The following is an 18,300-nucleotide window of genomic DNA, read 5'->3' as shown; positions in this document are numbered from 1 at the left end:
GCTGCTCGCAACTCCTCTTAGATTGCCATCTTATCATGTGATGAGCAAGCGGTGCCAACCATTCCAATAAGCTTGACATTGCTTGAGTCCAAAGTAAAGGGTCTTGGTATATGGCTTCAACTTTCCCCTGAGGGCAGTTGTCACGCGTCTTTGTAGCATGTTGTACAGGTCTTTCCTTGCGTCAAGACCGATCAAGTGTGGAGAAGCCGCCAGCTTCTCAATCACTATGATAACATTTGCATAATGCAGTGCTAAAGCAGCACCACCAAGGGTTTTGGGTGGAGGAGATTGCAATGGTGCAGAAAGTTTACTTCTATGAATTAAATCTGAATTTAAGACACCAACATCTAAAATCTCGTTTCTTTTTTTATAGATCCCATCTACAATATCCTGAACTCCAAATACATGGCTAATCTTTCGGTATATTGTGAATAATGACGAGTGACTAAAATCGGACATTCTTTATTTATTGAGAGCATAAGCTTAACTTAGTTAACCCTTGAAAATCTGTACTGTAGTAATTAGTTCTTATTTGTTTCTTGTTGGAATGCTGTAATTGTGAGTTTTGTTTTACAACTTTAAAGTAACTTGAAACAAACAAGTTACCAAAAAGGAAAAGAAAACAGAAACAAACAAACTAGTGAAATTTAGTGACCGTTGGATAAATCCATCAACCATCTAATCTCTGAAATCTAACGGTTCTCCTTCCTCCTTTTCTCTCTACACATCATTGACAGACACAGCCTAAACATCGGTAGAGAGAGAGAGAAAAAAGACACCGAAGAAAAGAACCTGCTCTTCCCCAGAACAGAGTTTGGTTTCTCGGATTCCTCGCATTCACCCATTTTTCGATCCAACCCCATCATCAATCATCATCCTCATCTTCCTTCCCCAATTCTCTTTTCTATTCTTCTTCCTGATCAGATTATTCTCCGGGGGAAATTGGAAGGAAAGAAAAAAAGTGGAAGAAAAACGAAGAGAATTGAGGGGAAGAAGAAGAAGGAGATTGAAAAAGGGGAAGAACTCGAATACCCAGGTGATTCATCTGGTAAAAGTTTCGATTTTGGGAACTGGGTGTTTCTCGTTTTGTCTTCACCGGCGGTGATGGACTTGGACAGCATCGAGTGCGTGTCATCATCTGATGGCATGGATGAGGATGAGATCCACGCCCACCATCACTCTGAGTTTTCTTCAACGAAGGCTCGCAATGGAGGAGGCAACAATAACAACGCCGCCATGGGTCCCACCGCCATTACTCCGGCGACCAGCGTCCACGAGTTGCTGGAATGCCCTGTATGTACCAATTCAATGTACCCACCAATTCATCAGGTCAGTTTTTTCACAAATTTTGGTGTCATTTGGTTTTTGTTATGTATTAGCTTCTTTTGGTGAAATTTGATTGTCTCTTAGAAAGGATTTGGTTTAGCAGATTGTGTTTTTAGACTCATTAGATTTGGTTTTTTTTGGGGGGGGGGGGGGTGGCTGGAAATGATGACACTTCAATAATGATTGTGGAAATCAAGGAATATCCCATGTGTAATTTTAATCTCATTTGTGTTTAGGAATGGAAAGATTCTAGTTGAAATTGAACACTTGCTTAAAAATTTCAAGTTGATTGATTGTCTTAGTGCTCAGTGTTTCCAATTAGACATATTGAGGGAAGGCTGATTTTTGGTTTATCTTCTAGTTAGTTAACTGGAAAGTTCTGATCTATGTGGGCATTATCATCTGTTTCTCATGAGATCTTTGTTTGGTAGATTACACATGTCCTGAATAAAATCTTCAGGCTGGATTTGTTTCAGAATATGTAATATGTATTTAGCATATATGTCATGCTAGGATCATGCCAAATGCATGCATTAATATAGAGCTAACAAATCCGGCATCTTCGGAATCTGAGATGAACCATATACCTAAGACCCAACCTTTGGGTCTGGTATCTTTGGAATTTGCGAGGAACATGAGATCGGATCCGGTCAGTGTTGTTAATCGGGGATCACGGACTATAGCGAGAAGTCAAAAATTCGCTATTTCCAGCCTCTTAAAGCGGAAAAAGCGGCAAATAGTAGAGTAGTGGTAAGCCGGAAAAGTGCTGCGCCATAGCGCCGCTATAACCGCTATTTGCAACACCGGATCTGGCTCTACAGTTTATTTGTATTCTCAACAGCTTTAGAAACCAATGAAGCTATTTTATTCTTCCATTCATTATTTGATATCCACCGCGTGAGTCACCGTGACGAAAAACAACTGCCACATGCAGTGATCTTAATATTAGGAAATAGAAAAAAATTAATTACTTGAAAAGAAGTTACTTCATTTGCGTTTTGAACAAAAGATTTTTTGAAGGAAGAAGCAGTAGTTGAAGTAGGTTTTAGGGTTCCACTACCAGATTGGGCCGGCGAGTCCTCATTAGAAAGGGTCTCAGGTTTCTGTGTAGCTACCTGATTTGAAGAAATCGGATCCAATTTCATGTTCCTCTTTAGATTCTGAAGATACCAGACTTTGGTTGGGTTTCAGGTCTAAAGTTACCCTCAGATTCCGAATATACTGGACCTGAAGTTTGGGTCTCAGGTCCTATGTTCCTCTTAGGTTCCGAAGATACCGAACCCGAAGGTTGGGTCTCAGGTCCCATGTTCCTCTCAGATTCCGAAGATACCAGACCCGAAGGTTAGGTCTAGGGTTCCTCTCAGATTCCGAAGATACCGGATTATTTGTATTACCCCTTCTAAATTAGAGGTGTTACTTGAGTTATTTGGATTTGATGATAACCTAGTGTTTACTCTCTACGTCTGATACGATCCTTTCAATTTGCTGAATACAGCCCATGTCTTGGAACATTAACTTTGCAAGTAGATTTACTGAGGTTTATTTTCAGATGTTTTGGCGCTTCTAATGCTTAGTCATCAATATTTGCTGCCCCCCCCCCCCCCCCCCGAAATCAAGACTTGGCTAGTCTTTGATTCTGCAAATTTTGTGTTCATTTGAGCTGTGTAGAAGTTTATTTTGTCATGATTGAAGCTCTAAGAAGTTTATATTTGCCAAAGAGTTGAGAAAATGTAACAATTTGTTTCTTTGCAGTGCCACAATGGCCACACATTGTGTTCGACGTGTAAAACAAGGGTGCACAACCGATGTCCCACTTGTAGACAAGAGCTTGGGGATATTAGGTGTCTAGCACTGGAGAAGGTGGCTGAATCACTTGAGTTACCTTGCAAGTACTACTCCCTTGGATGTCCAGAAATCTTTCCATACTACAGCAAGCTTAAGCATGAGACAATATGCAATTTCAGACCATATAGTTGTCCTTATGCGGGATCCGAGTGTTCTGTTGTCGGGGATATTCCCTTCCTCGTTGCTCACTTGAGGGATGACCATAAGGTGGACATGCACACGGGATGCACGTTCAACCATCGTTATGTGAAGTCAAATCCCCGTGAAGTAGAGAATGCAACCTGGATGCTCACAGTAAGTGTAACACATATTTTTACCATTATTTTTCTTTCGTTTTCCCAAAGAAGGGGGTGGGTGAGATTGTTTCCCTGTCATCTATTTGTTTCTGAAAAAAATTGTTTATGGGGATATAATTTCAGACATTCACTACCACCACTTATCTGCTTATCAAATTCACTATATGCATTTTGGGTACACGGTAGAACACCACGGTGAAACCAAAATCTTGAAAGAGAGAAGAAAAAGCTAACGAAAGTTGCTTATGTCCACCAGGATTCTGGCTCAGTGTTGTTTTCTACCATGTATCCAAACATGCACTATATAGATGGACACTTGCGAGGAGTATAAGGGAACTGATATGTGGCGAAATGCGTTTAAATGCTCATGAGAGTTATTTTTTGTCGCTTCCTTATACATCTATTTTTCATGGTTGAACCATATTTGTGTCCCATCTGAATAGTTAAATAATTTCATTTCATTTTTCTGTTGAAGAGTGATTGGCTAAGGACAATTTTATGTTCATTCATCAAGCTGCACCATGTTATCTTATCTCTGATTCTTTTGTTTGCCAACTTATTTATTTTCGTCGCGTAGGTATTTCATTGTTTTGGCCAATATTTCTGCCTGCATTTTGAAGCTTTCCAGCTTGGCATGGCCCCCGTTTACATGGCATTCCTTCGTTTCATGGGCGATGAGAATGAGGCTCGGAATTATAGCTATAGCCTAGAGGTTGGGGCCAATGGCAGGAAGCTAATCTGGGAGGGTACGCCTCGGAGTGTTCGAGATAGCCACCGTAAAGTCAGGGACAGCCATGATGGCCTCATCATCCAAAGAAATATGGCCCTATTTTTCTCTGGTGGGGATAGGAAGGAGCTGAAACTCAGAGTTACAGGTAGAATATGGAAGGAACAACAGAATCCAGATGCTGGGGTGTGCATACCAAATCTCTGTAGCTAACATATTATTTGAGGGGCATGTTTATGCATATGGTTTGTTTGTTTGGGACACTCTTCTGAGCTTGTGTACACCAACTCTGTTTGTTGTAAAAGCTTTAAGGCACTAAGGTGGCTTTCAAATTTCCAGTTTTCTTGAGCTTGTGTAATAAACAAGTTTTTTTTTCTTCAGAATTTGGATAGTTTTTACAGTGCTACAGTATTGTATGTACTCCACCACCTGTAACATTCTCATCTGTGTCTTTGTAATTTGTATGATTAGTTATTTCACTTCTTGTACTGGAATTTTTTCTTTCCTCCTCTATCTTTAACAAGTTTTCTTTCACCCACCATTATTAGTGATAAATTGAAACTCATGCACCACCAGTAACAACGATAGAAAAGAGTGAATGGTCGAATCGCCTTGGAAGTGTTGGGCACTAACAAGTTTGTCCAAAAAAAAAAAGGAAATACCCTCCTGACCTTGATTTGTAAAAGGATGGTCATGAGTCATGACTGATATTTTACCTGACCATAAGGTCTAATTTAACCAATATTTTAGACATTCAGGGATTGCGGTGATATTTTTGTGGTATTATTTTCTAAATTCAGGGATGAATTTGATCGCGCTTGTTCAACACTTTCAAAGACCAACTTAATCATTCACTCTGATAGAAATTCTTGACCTACGCAGGGCACGACAGAATACGTTGATGTGGACCATTGTATTGTTACTCTCAACGCACAATTTCCCATGATAGAATCTTGCTTTAACCACATGGGCTCCGTTAAAAGAGAATAGAAATACATTGCCCTCATACACAAATGAAAGGTTAAGGGTTTCTATCATTGCTTTCATATATAGAAATTGCTTCACCTATTTACAATTTTTATGTTTATTTTCATACCCATGGCCATTATTAACTTTTCCTCAACCCTATGAGAGCAACTTTTTGCAATTTTCATTAAATATTTGATGTGTACATAATAACTTGAAATTAAAAATAATATATATGAAACAAATTGAAAAAAAAATACAGAGAGAATGAAGGATGTGCAGGCAGCAGAGTATAATTTGAAATTATAAGCAAATAGATATGAGGAAAATGAGAATCGTGAGGAGAGATCCTTCTTTTAAATTATAAACTTCATTGAAATTATAGTATGAAGTTTTTTTAATAAAAATTAACAAACAATATGTTACATATCATTGTTCCATTACATTTTATTCTATTATATGATTTATTCTGTTCATCTATCAAAAGCTACCTTAGTTTGCTGCCGCTTGTCATCATTCAATTGCATTACATCAAAACTCAAATCGTGGAAGCAAAAATTCCTTTAGATCTAAGATTCATTGCTTCCCATATGGCTGCATTTCTAGTTGAGTATATTGCACTTCTCAGCTAGATTGAATTCTAGCGTATGTTTTGACATTTCTGTAAGAATTTGGATAAATCCACACTTTAGTTTCTCATTCATACTATTATTTTCACTCATTAATCATATCACCTATCATATCAATCATTTATCTCTCATGTCTTTATATTTTAACTAGGTGGAGATGTGTTTAATGTGTGAACATAATTTTGGTAACTTGGTTTGTTCAAAAAAAAAAAAAAAATTGATCGGAAGTGTGTGTTTGTAATAGGTATAATACTTTCTTCACATATGATTTTCACTAAACACCTAAGTGAAATAAAAAAAGAGAGAAAAATGAGTCATATGATGTGACGTAATAGAAAATGCAGAAAAAAATAGAAAGAAAATATTGTGAAAATAAAATGGAAGAGAAAATAGAATTATTTTTTTGTCAATAATGTATGGAATGAAACCAAAAAACATGTCAAATGACAGTTACAAGTATGGGCGGACCCACGTTGTGGCTGGCCACACCAGTTTTTTTTAATTTTTTTTGGTTAATATCGTATGTAGCGGCGGTTCTGGATCCGCCGCTAATAGTTTTGTGTTAATGTATGGCGACGGTCGAAAGCGCCGCCATAGCTTAATAAGTAAAAAAAATTAAAATTCACGCTTAACATCAAATTAGAACGCGGTTTTCTTTCTTTCTTTCTTCCATTGCTGCTTTTCGGCATTCATCAACTTAAAACCCTTTTCCCCAAAAATTGAAAACCCACCAATTTTCACCTTCATAAATTTCTCATCGCATTGAGAACCCTGATCACCGCACCAATCAACCACAATTCAAGAGGAAATTCAATTTATTCATTGTCTCTCAGGTAAATCAACTTCGTAATTCACCTTACTACGCTACACACAATTCATGTTGGATGATCTTTTCCTATTTCTATTTTTTTAATTTTCAATTTTTAAAGATTTTTTTTCGGTTTATGAACTTATTGCATGCGTTGAGTTGGATCGACTTTTTGGGCGAGAATTTTCGCTTGTGAACTCAGCAGATTTGAGTTCTTTGATGGAACCATGTTGGGTTTGGAGCTACCTCCGTTTGTTTTTGCTGATAAGTTTTCCTGTTTTGATTGTTGATTCGTGCCTGCAAACTTTGGAATGTTAAATTAGCAGCATTGTAATGTTTTAAAGCAAAATTTATACTTTTTACTGCACAAATTAGTCTTAACTTTTCATGTTTGAATAAACTTTTGTGCTATTCATGTGAGATTATAGTACTTCTTGCTTGCTACCTAATATAATTTATACTTTGTATTTTAGTCTATAATTTCTTTTATGTTTAGCCACACCGATATATAATGTCTGGATCCGCCCTTGATACCAACAAAGACAAGGAGGCCATTGCAAAGGAGGAACATAGAGTTCTTGTCTATGTTGTGGGCATACAGTTGGGAAGGGAATGTAGAGAAGTAGAATTTGAAGTAATGGAGGAAAGCAAGGAAGGAAGAAGGTGAAAAGATGAAGGAACACACAGATACTGAAATGAATAACTGTGCAAGCTTCACTGACATGTTTTGGTATTTGAGTTCACTCATAGTCTCCACTGAATAAAGTGAATGGAACTAGGGAGAGGTTGGTATATGAAAGTTGTTGTTAGATGGGGTGTTTGGTAATGGTATATCAAAGCCATGAAGGGCTCCTTATATATAGTGGTGAGTGGGGTAATCCTATTTTTTTTGGTTTCTAAAAACAAAAACAAAAATGATGTGTGAATATTACACTTTTTTAAATACCCACGAAATCTGCAATTTGTAATAGTTTTAACCTCTACAAATTATGAGTTTATAAAAAAAAAATTGCGGTTTGTAGAGGTAAAAAACTGCCACAAACTGTAGAAATCGCAAGTGTCACTAAAAATTTGGTGTACACCAATGGGGACTCTTTCAAAAATGCCCATGGTTGGCAAGGCACATGGCACCTTAGGAGCTATCCAAAGGCTCATCTGCTTTTCTGGGGATTTGTCATGAACTGAGATTGCAACTTGAAGGGTGAGTAACAGCTACTTGTCAAAGTCAAAGTACTATACTACTTGTCCAGTTTCTATCTTCATGCTCAACAAATTGAAGGTTACTTGTCAAGTAGCATTCAAGGCATTCGGGGGTTTAAGGGAAATGGGGCCAAAATCCAGGGGCCAGCAAGGCTGAATAAACCTTTTTGAGAACTCATGCATAAACTTATGATAATGACACTTATTGTCTTTCTGTCATCATTTAATGCTTGTTTAAGACACCCGTGTCATGTATGGTCACCATGTGTTACAAAACCTCTGCGTAAGTTAGAACAACCTAACCCGCTATTTTTTAAAATTATCTCACGCTAGTTGAACTACACGTTTGGTGGTAACTAGTGTTTGTATTTCATTACATATAAAAAAGTAGGGGTGTAAAATTTTGATTTTTTTTTCAATTTTCTTTCTTATTTTCTCTTCATTTTGTTAAAGAGTAAATGGTTAGTTTAATAGTTTTCCCATTTTCCCCATTCATTATATATATTTTTTCTTTTCATTTCTGCTATCCATTCAAACAAAGCACTTGGATAAGGTAAAAGTGTATAATTTTCTCCACATTTTTTCCTACTCATTCAATTTTATTTTTTCTGTTATGAATTCAAACAAAGCATGTAGGCAGCCATATATTGTGGCAATAACAAAGACAATACTTGTAAGTGTTGCTTCAAGGGTAAAAACATGTTGCAATTCATTATGATTTATGATTATGAATTTATAATACAGATTGAGCATTTGGGACTCCCTACTAAAGTACTAATCATAGCTTCAATTTTTTTTCATTGGTGATATGTATAAGATAATGAACAAGGAGATAAATAATGAAATAATGTATGTAATACAATAAAAGGAAATGTTACAATCTGAGCCACTGATCTCCATTTATGAAGCTCTTGTCCAAAAAGGGCCTAGCTTCTTCATAATTGAATGATTTTGACCAAGGTACCCTGTGTCTTCTATCTGCTCCTCTTCCATGACACTGATACTCACCAAAAACTGCAGTCCTGAAATACCAGAATCTTAGATATAAGTATGCACTTTGAATTATAGAATCATAATCTCAAATCCAGAACAAGTGAGATATTATACTTCTTTCTTTCTGGATGATTCCATTCAGACCATCCTTGAGGATTAATTATATTATCCATGTTGCAATTTGAGTATATTATTCTTGAGTATTCCCCCCATGCTCTCCCAAGGTACACATTGCCACCACTTCCTCCAATGCTACACCCTAAAAAAGAAAAGCCTGTATCCTCATGTGGCGAATCCCTGTGATGCGCTGCAATGGCTCCGTAGTTCTCAGCTATTGACTCAATACGACAGTTCTGCAAGTGTACGTTTGAAAATTCTTCCATAATTAATTCTAAATTCAAGCTTATGTGAGTAGTTTCTGAATTTCAGAATTGATTCTGAGGAAAAAGAAGTTGATTCGAACATACTATAAATGGACTCGTTAGCTACTTTATAATCTTACCTCATATAGTGATTTTGCACTACCAAAGATGAAATCAACTTTGCCTTGGATGAGACACTTGTAGAAGTAATGGGTTCCTGTGCTGTCTAAAAGAGTGTCCTGTGTTCCCTTAATCTTAACTCCATAGAACATGGCTCTATCACTGTCTACTCTTAGTGCCACTGCTTGCATTCCTTTTGTACCAGGTGCTGTAACTACTGTGTTCTGCAATAACCACCCAATAATATCACAAATTCCAAAATTGCTCTTGGTAATTCATTATGTGTTTATGCAATAAAATATAGCCTGTTCGATTGCATACTTATTGGAGCTTATCTAGTGTTTTGTCAAGCAGATAAGCTCCAATAAGTGCTTTTTGATTCGCATCCCATCCAGTTCATAATGTTCTTACCTCAAAAGTGATCTCAGTTGCACAAAAATAATCTGATTCTACTGCTACAGTTGCTGAGCCATAAGTGCCTAATGCTATGCCATTTGGACCTTTATCTGATGACTTGCTATTCCAAGTAATCACAACACTTGCTGTTTGATTTCTTTTACCTATAAATGACACATAAGGCTTGGTTTTTGTCACAAGCACTTTTTCTCTGCACAAATTGCATATAAAAAATGGTGAAAAAAACATAAAAGTTTTTTCATGATAAGGTAAGGAGTAAGTGTAAAGCAATGAAAATTAAGGCAAAGAATGAAAACAAATGCTTTTGACTAGAACAAGATAGTGAAACAAAGGTGATCAGGGTTTCAAATTGTGGTAGCGGGCAAATGCAGGTTGAAAGGGCTGCAATTACCGTCACGATGCGGCCACAATTTAGAACCATGAAGGTGATGAAAGTAAAAGAAAAAAAAAATTCTGAAAAATGTAGATTTTGACCTGTAAACTCCTGGGAAAATATAGATTTTAACCCTTTGTGTGTTGTGATCTGGAACCATATCCACTGCACCTTGAACAGTTTTTGAATGTCCCCTTCCATGCTGATCAACCATGATAACTCTAACATCATTGTTGGACTTCAAGGCTAAGCTTTGCTCATCCACCTTCAAATCTTCCCAACTAATGTAGCTCCTAACTCTGTTGTCATGTCCACCTTCTGCTAAATCTACTTGAGAAAACATCATAAAAGCCAATACAAACAAGACTACAACTCTCAAAGACAACCCCATGATTTGAAACTCCAATGAGAAACAAAGGGTGAGTTGTTCATGAAATAGCTGGTTGCAATAAATAAGCAAGCGTTATGATGATTCTTTCAAATTCTAATGGTAAGGCTTGCATTGCATGATGCTATTATGAATCATAAAGAGGAAACTTTCATAATATATGCAAGGAATGAAAATGGGTTTGTTTTTTTAGTTTAAAAGGGACCCTTTGTGTTAAAGCTTTTTTTTAGCAAAATGAGACTCTGCCTAATGCAGTTGAAAGAGTGTTGTGTAACTAAGTGTGTTTTTATTTGTAAACTTGATCATGTAAAGTATGAGACGGTTGGTGGAATATTAGTTTAGAAAGGGTGAACTTTGCAACATGGAGAGCGGTTGAAGAATCATGGGGTGAAGACAGTGGTTGCAAGTGCAACTACCCCCCACTATGGTCTTGGTTATTTCTTATTTTTGGTGAACTAGTTTTGGATCTTTTCAAAATTTTCATATTTCCCTCCTTTAAAAATGATGAACCACCAAATCAACTGTCACCACTTGCTCAAATTTTTGTTTAATAGTTTTTCATTTTCATTTTCATTTTTATATTGTTTTGCTGCAACATATGAATTACTGATGGGATTTTGGAACTTTGTTGATTTTTGAAGTTATGGTTCAGCTACTACTACAAATGAGAATATTTAATGGTTTTATGCTGAGAAATCAGTAGATAAATTATTATTAGGAATGATGTTGGTCCCACACCTAAACTCTTGAATTGTGAGGACATGATGAATTAATAATTATTGTAATGCTCTTTTGTATGCCATAAGATAAGATTATGAGATCAAATACTACTTGAAACTTACAACATACGAGGATAAATATCTAAGAGTGCTATATCAATACACATATAAATAACAAAATGAACATCAAGCATGTACAATCATGTAACAAAACATGCCTATCAAAAAAAAAAAAACAAAACATGCATATGATGCAAAATCTTAAAACAATGAATCATTACTCTTGTGGAGCATAGGTTATTGGTAGCAGAACAAATGCACATGGTTTTTTTTTCCCAACAAAAGTAAATGTTTTTATTTTGTCAACAACAAAAGTACATTTTTATTTATCAGAAACAACAAAAGTGCATGTTGAAGCACATCATATAATGTTGGATTCAATTAACAAACTCCACATCACTGAATTCATCTAGGAGCCCTTATCTGTAACAATTCATTCCTCTACGTCAAGCAACATGTATTGACATATTGTCGTTTCGTTTCCCATCAAACAACACCTCTTCTGAAATTGAAATACAGAGGGATCTAAATTGAAAAATAAAACAAAAGATTGATCCATGCATTTGTAACAGTTAAAAACGTTAACATTTTCTTAAGCTAAAAAAATTGTGAAGCTTCAAGTAAATTACTCCTAATATTTAAATTTCAATATATATTCGTCGGCCCATGGGCTCCCCTGGTGTGGCGGCGAGTCCTCTAGTGTTGGCACCTCAATATATATTAGGCACTAGAGGACTCGCCGCCACACCAGTGAGGTGTCCAATGATCACATGTTCGAAATCATAGGGGTTTGATAGTTCCCTCACCGGTTGCCAAGCCTAAGATGGCCACAACTACATCTTCCACTTTCCTGATCAACAAACTACTACAACTAACTATAAGAAGCCTCCGCATCTGCGATCCAAGATCATTGAGGGACTCATCACTACACATGTGCCACTAATGTTATGAGAAACAAAAAAATAATGGAAACAACTTTTGATGGTCGCCGAGAAGATGGCTACTTGGTTTTTCCTCCTCTGCCACTGCTGTCGTGCAACAGGAGCTTGTGTATGGAGCAGTACCTTATTCTTCAGCAGTTGATGGGGGATTCTTAGGAACCAAGATGGTACACCAAAAGATATGCTTCAAGTGAGATCTAGTCTAGGAAGAATATATAGATTCTGACACAGCAAGAGACTGTATACCAAACAAAGCGCTAAACTTATCTCCCTTCACATAAAAAAAAAGTCAAATGTGACAAAATAATGACTCCCACATTAAAATGGCCTATCGATCATGAATAATAATTTCATATCTGAACTTGGTGTGCCTTTACGGCTTTACCTACCAATGAACAAATTTCATGAATATATAACTTTAACATTGTGTCTGTTAGTGCGATCTGTGAGTATATTGGGTTAACTGTATACGTCCAGAAGTGTATATAAAGTAACCTTTCTTCAGCTACAACCTTCGTTAAGCTGAAGTGGTCCTTGAAATTCAACAAATGCAGCTGTGTCACCCCTTTTAAAAGAGGTCCTAATGAGTTATTTGTATTTGATGACAACACCTTGTGGTGCCTACTTTCTCAGCAAGTAGATTTGCTGAGGTTTGTGCTAGATGTCTTGGTCCTTCCAATGCTTAGTTGTCAATATTTATGTGCTTGTATGTGTGTAAAGTGTAAACACGTAACTGCAACCATACCAAAGTGAAGCTGATGAATTTTAAACATTGGGTCTATGCGGTGCCGTAGGCCAAGATTTCTTCCAATCATTCAAACTTTAGCCAAACCTATGATTCTGCATCTCGTTTGATATCTTCATTTAAGATGTGCAAAACTTGATTTTATCATGATTGAAGCTTCAGAAAGTGTAAAGCCAGAGAGAAAAATGCAACAATTAGTGCCTTTCCAGTGTCAATATGGCCACACAATTTTCCAGCAAAGGTGGTTTCAATAGGTTTGATACCACTGCTCCAATAATACGTTACTACAGAATAGGAAAACTAAAATCATAGATTGCATAATCCTATCCAATAAGTGTAATTACATGTAGAATGTTTCGAAATGTTGGGATCATAGGTTGATGATTCAAAATTATCTTGACAAAGAAACACAACATTATACTTGCTCCTCTAAGCACCATTAAGTTATTATACCTCCTCATCACTGCGAGATTGCACCTACAAGCTGTTACCGCTTACTTGCTCTGTCACGTTTGGCCCCTCAGCTTCAGTTGTATTCTCAGCAAGTTCAGTCTCAGATGGATTCGTACCGATGCCATCTCCATTGAGTACATTAACTCCACTCCCTAATGCAGACTCCGGATTCGCTTCCTTATTCCCGAACAACTTCGATGGAAGTAAAGAAGCTACTGCAGCTCTAGCACTTCTTTTAGCAGCTTCAGCTGCCTCAATCTCCTTAGCCTTAGCTTCAGCTTTAAGCCTTTCCTTCTCCTCCATCAGCTTGGTCAAGTCCTCTTCTCTCCCTTCTTTTCTCAACTCCCCCTTAACAAACTCTTGGAATTCCTCATCAAAATCAAGCCCATTGTCATCTAACAATGTGTCAACAATCTGAAGCACCTCATCCAATCTTCCTGCCTCACTCAGCACCTTCATCATGAACTGATAGCTAGCATCATTCATCTTGAGCTTCTTCACCATCAGGTCAAAGAACGATTTGGCATCATCGATCTTCCCAACCTTAACCAAGCCATCAACCAACCTATTGTAAACAGCCAAGTTAGGTCTCAGCCCGGATTCCACCATTTTCCTAAAATACCCAGCTGCATCATCAGGCCTATTCTCTCTAAAACAAGTATCCATCAACAAACCATATGTAAACTCATCAGGGTTCACCCCCTTTCCCTCCATTTCCCCATAAACCTCCTCAGCCTCCGCAACCTTCCCATTATCACACAAGTGCTCAATCAAGTTATTAAACGACAATGTATCCGGGCTGCACCGATACTCCCCCATGCTCCTAAAAACCTGAATCGCCTCGTTGAACCTTCCTTCAGCACAATACCCATCTGCCATGACATTAAAGCTTCCCAAATTAACCGCCAACCGTTTCGGAGGGTTATGCTCCCTTAACATCCTATCAAACAGCTTCAATGCCTCATCAAACTTTCCATTCTTGGAAAGAGCATCGAGCACTGAATTATAAGCAACAGCACTCATCTTCTTCCCCCCAATAGCCTCCTCATAACAGTCCATAGCCTCACTCTCCATTCCTTTGAGGAAATACCCCTTCATCAAGCACCCATAAACAACCCCATCATCCACAACCCCTCCCAGCTTCCCTTTCAGGTCCTCATAAAGGGTAAAAACCCCATCAGCATCGGAATTCCTCGCATGACCCAGCATCAAATAGTGGTAAACAATAGGGTCCGCGGCGAACCCTCTGTCATCCATTTGTGCCTTAAGTTCCATAGCACGCTCAAGCCGGTTGTTATCGACAAGCCCCTTGACGAGAATGCGGTAGGTGGTGGGCGAAGGGTTGACAGGGGCGTCATTGATGAACTGCTTGAAATGCTCCATAGCAGTGTCGGGCTTGCGGCAATCAAGGTAAGTCTGGAAGATGAGATTATGAGTGATGATGTTGGGGACGACGCCAGCCTGCGTGATGAAGCGGTGGAGCGAGAGAAGATCAGAGTAGCGAGACTGGCGGAGAAGTGCGGCGAGGACGGCGTTGATGGTGAAAATGGTGGGGCGGCAATTGGAGTATATGGAGTGGCGCGTGTATAACGCGGCTTCGTCGAGATCATTCTCCCGGATCAGGGTGAGGATTTTGTTGTGGAGGTGAAGGCGGTTACCGGTGAGCGCGGAGGTGTGTTCAGGGAGTTTGGGGTTGTTAGGGTTGAGATAGTACGGTGGCGATTGCGGCTTCGGGTTGGGATTTTGGGATTGTTGTTGGTTTCGGTTGAGGGCGGAGAGAGGAGGCTCGATGCGGAGCTGGCGCTTGCGGCGGCGGCGTTCTGCGGCGGCTTCTTCTGGGGAGGCGAAGGAGAGGAGACGGAGGCGGACGAGGGAGGAGGACGGTGGTCGGAGATGGTTGTGACGGATGGAGACGAGTTTCAGGTGAGTGAAGAAGGTGGCTCTGGCGAGAGCCATGGTGGTGTGTTGGGATTGGATTAGGGTTCAGAGAGGGTTTAGGGATTAGAAGGAGAAGAAGAAGATGATGATGATGATGAATGTAGATGTAAATGGGCTATAGATAATGTGCTAACAGGCTAGGCCCAACTATTTTTGGTCTAAAGTGAGGAGGTCCAAGTAAGTTTTTTGTGGGTTAATTGTATTTGGTCAAACATGAACCAAAAGCAAACTTGTTTGGACCTATTTTACCAATCAAGTATGTGGTGCTTGTTTATAAAGAGAAATGCTTTGACCAAAAAAATAAAAAGAGAAATGCTTGTTTTTCCGATGAAGAAAAAAAAATATCAATCTTACGAAAGGAAATGAAAGAATTTTCTATTGATAGTGTATTTTCATGGTTTTAGAAATACTGATAGAAAAGGTTTCAAGCGATCGCCTATTAGTTTAGGTTTTCTCCCACATTAGGTGGGTTTCTACAACATTTGATGATTTTTCACTCAAATAATTAAGTGGGTTGGTTTTTGCTTTTTGCTTCCTTATGGCCTCCACCACCACCCTCCGTCCTCCCTTCGGCCACTATCACTCGACCACCTTCTCCTCTGCTGCTCTTTCACTAGCGAGTTGTGTCGCAAATCGATGACGTGACATCCACCTTGCTAGCGTTGCCACTGCTCCGTGAGTGTCTCTGCAACCCAGGCATGTGACCTTGTAATTTTACAACAATCGTTAGCACCTATTTACTTTTTCTCTTATTTCTCTCATATCAAATAATTTAAATAATTTTTTTTTTCATTACCATCTCTCTATTCACTTTCTCTCCACTTATTTTCTCACCCCAAGGCCCAAGCCAAATATATTTGGAGATTTTGGCACTGCCGCCTTTATGCCCCCATGTTTGTTAATTGCACAAATTAATATTGTCCTGCGGGCCACGGCATACCCATAAAAAAAAATTGGCAGAAACAAGATTTTACGTATACATGACATATTATGAACTCATATATGCTGCATAATGATGTAAACGCCAACATTTTGTGTGTGGCCCGTTGATATTTATTTATCTTGTTATGTGAGACATGTTCAATGTTCAACTTGATCTTGCCTATCTTTATCATCACATAGAAAATAAAAGGAAAGGGACGTTTTAAGCATGAAAGATGGAAAGGAGTAAAGGACGAAATGGTTTCTTCGAATTAAACAAATAGAGAATGTGAGAATCAATGGATGACGCATGTGTGGGCTTTCATATCATAATAACTATAATTAATTAGGTTGAAGTCAATTCGCACATTGTAAAACATTTAATAATCTCCACTTGTAATTTTTTTTTGGGTCCAGTCAACTTGTGGATTACTACATTTTTGTTTAGCTACTACCTTCCTACTTATGCCCCCTAATTAATAACGTGTGTAGTTGACAAAAAAAAAAGTTAATAACGTGTAGCTAGCACATTGACAACATATCTGTAACTTAGAGAACTATCTAATTAATATTATCATATCATGTACAACCAAATTAAGACTTATCAAAACATTAGTTCAGTTTCTTATATGTGAGATAATACATGGCTAATAAGGGATAAAGGGAACAAGAGAGGCACAAGCCAAAGGGTTCCACTATTTTGGTCATCAAAATATAATAAGATGAAAGACGTCTCTGATTCAACTTCTTGGAAAATATATATACGGGATCTAGAAATTTCAAGGAGAAAAATATATATTTTTTAAAGTAGTATGATGTCTTAGTTAAAGGCAGGGAAAATTTCCAAACTCAGAAAGCACTTACATTTAACTCACCTCAAAGTCACCTCAAAGGCACAAGTTGAGCCTTGAATCTAATTAAAACCTGCCAAATATAAGATTGGCATGTTCAACTTGATCAAACTCTTGAGGTTGTAGGGAACATAAACATTTTTTTTTTCGAACAAACACTGCTTTTATTATATTAAGAGGATTACAAGAGAAACAACATAAATTAAAATAAAGCCCAAAGGGCTCTCTACTTATTCCAACCCTGCTTACTTAGAGCATTTGCAAAAGCATTTGTCTCTCTAAAAATATGGTTAATTTCCTCACACCTAACCTCACTACGCAAAATATCAATGAGACTCAACTCATGTATAAAGTTTCCACAATTGAAGCTCATTTCAGTTTTTCACATTGAATTCTTTGTAGAATTTTATTGCCTTTAAAATGGCTTCAACCTCAGCCTGATAAACCATTTTCTTTCAACAAACCATAGAAAACATCCTAAGACTTTCCCTTCTCCACCTCTAAAAACTCCTCACTACAAGAAATAAGCTAATTTGTAGTATTTTTTTCTTAACAACATTTTAGTTGTTACTAAAAGTAGGTATGTGGCAGCAACATTTTCAAGTTGTTAGTAAAAGATTTTTTTCCTGACAATACTAATAATGTGAAAAATGTACTTATCCCAACCACTTTATTTGTCGCCGGAAAATAACCTACTATATGCTAACAACTTATAAAGATTGATACGAGATGTACATATATAAAGCTCGACAAAGGTTTTACCCAACGACTTCATTTACTATTGCGATAGATATATATATACCAAGAGGGGGTCGGAAGCAGAAGGAGGGGATGAGAAGAGGATTAAGAGAAGTAGGACGCCACCACGGATGGGCTTTTTGCAGAAAATTAAATACAGGAATTAAAGCAGGAGACTCAGCCTTCCATAAACAGAAAAATAAAACTTGCAGAAATTAAAAACAGGAATTAAAACAGGAGGCTCAGCCTTCCATAAACAGAAAAATAAAACTTGAACAAGATATATATTACATAAACATAGATTACAAAACTGAAACTTAAAAACTGAAAAACTGAAACTTAAAAACAGAAAAGATTGAAAGAAAGGAAAACTGAAGGAGAACTTACAGAAGGAATTCTCTCAGTGTTTCTCTCTCTAAACTCTCTATCTAAGCTCTATCTAAAAAACTCTCTCTTACAAGGTTCAGAATGAGCCTATTTAAAG

The 18,300-nt window shown here is 37.7% G+C and overlaps 3 protein-coding genes across 3 annotated transcripts; 1 reads left to right on the top strand and 2 right to left on the bottom strand.

Annotated features, from left to right (window-relative positions):
• The first annotated feature begins 737 nt into the window (after window positions 1-737).
• Window positions 738-4,688, top strand: LOC130743823 (E3 ubiquitin-protein ligase SINAT5). The gene is made up of 3 exons (XM_057596052.1): window positions 738-1,329; window positions 3,079-3,465; window positions 4,045-4,688. Exons 1-3 carry the CDS (start codon window positions 1,105-1,107, stop codon window positions 4,405-4,407), a joined length of 975 nt encoding a protein of 324 aa, XP_057452035.1. The 5' UTR covers window positions 738-1,104; the 3' UTR covers window positions 4,408-4,688.
• Window positions 4,689-8,481: 3,793 nt separating this feature from the next.
• LOC130731990 (pectinesterase QRT1-like) lies at window positions 8,482-10,828 on the bottom strand. Its single transcript, XM_057584136.1, has 5 exons — window positions 10,164-10,828; window positions 9,684-9,879; window positions 9,293-9,496; window positions 8,905-9,143; window positions 8,482-8,819 (listed from the first exon to the last, which is right to left on the bottom strand). Exons 1-5 carry the CDS (start codon window positions 10,451-10,453, stop codon window positions 8,672-8,674), a joined length of 1,077 nt encoding a protein of 358 aa, XP_057440119.1. The 5' UTR covers window positions 10,454-10,828; the 3' UTR covers window positions 8,482-8,671.
• Window positions 10,829-13,143: 2,315 nt separating this feature from the next.
• Window positions 13,144-15,383, bottom strand: LOC130743816 (pentatricopeptide repeat-containing protein At3g49240, mitochondrial). The gene has a single exon (XM_057596044.1). It carries the CDS (start codon window positions 15,322-15,324, stop codon window positions 13,393-13,395), a length of 1,932 nt encoding a protein of 643 aa, XP_057452027.1. The 5' UTR covers window positions 15,325-15,383; the 3' UTR covers window positions 13,144-13,392.
• Window positions 15,384-18,300: the final 2,917 nt, after the last annotated feature.

Source organism: Lotus japonicus, chromosome 1 (assembly GCF_012489685.1).
Source record: "Lotus japonicus ecotype B-129 chromosome 1, LjGifu_v1.2".
Lineage (NCBI taxonomy): Eukaryota > Viridiplantae > Streptophyta > Magnoliopsida > Fabales > Fabaceae > Lotus > Lotus japonicus.
This window is presented reverse-complemented; position numbering and strand designations above follow the sequence as displayed.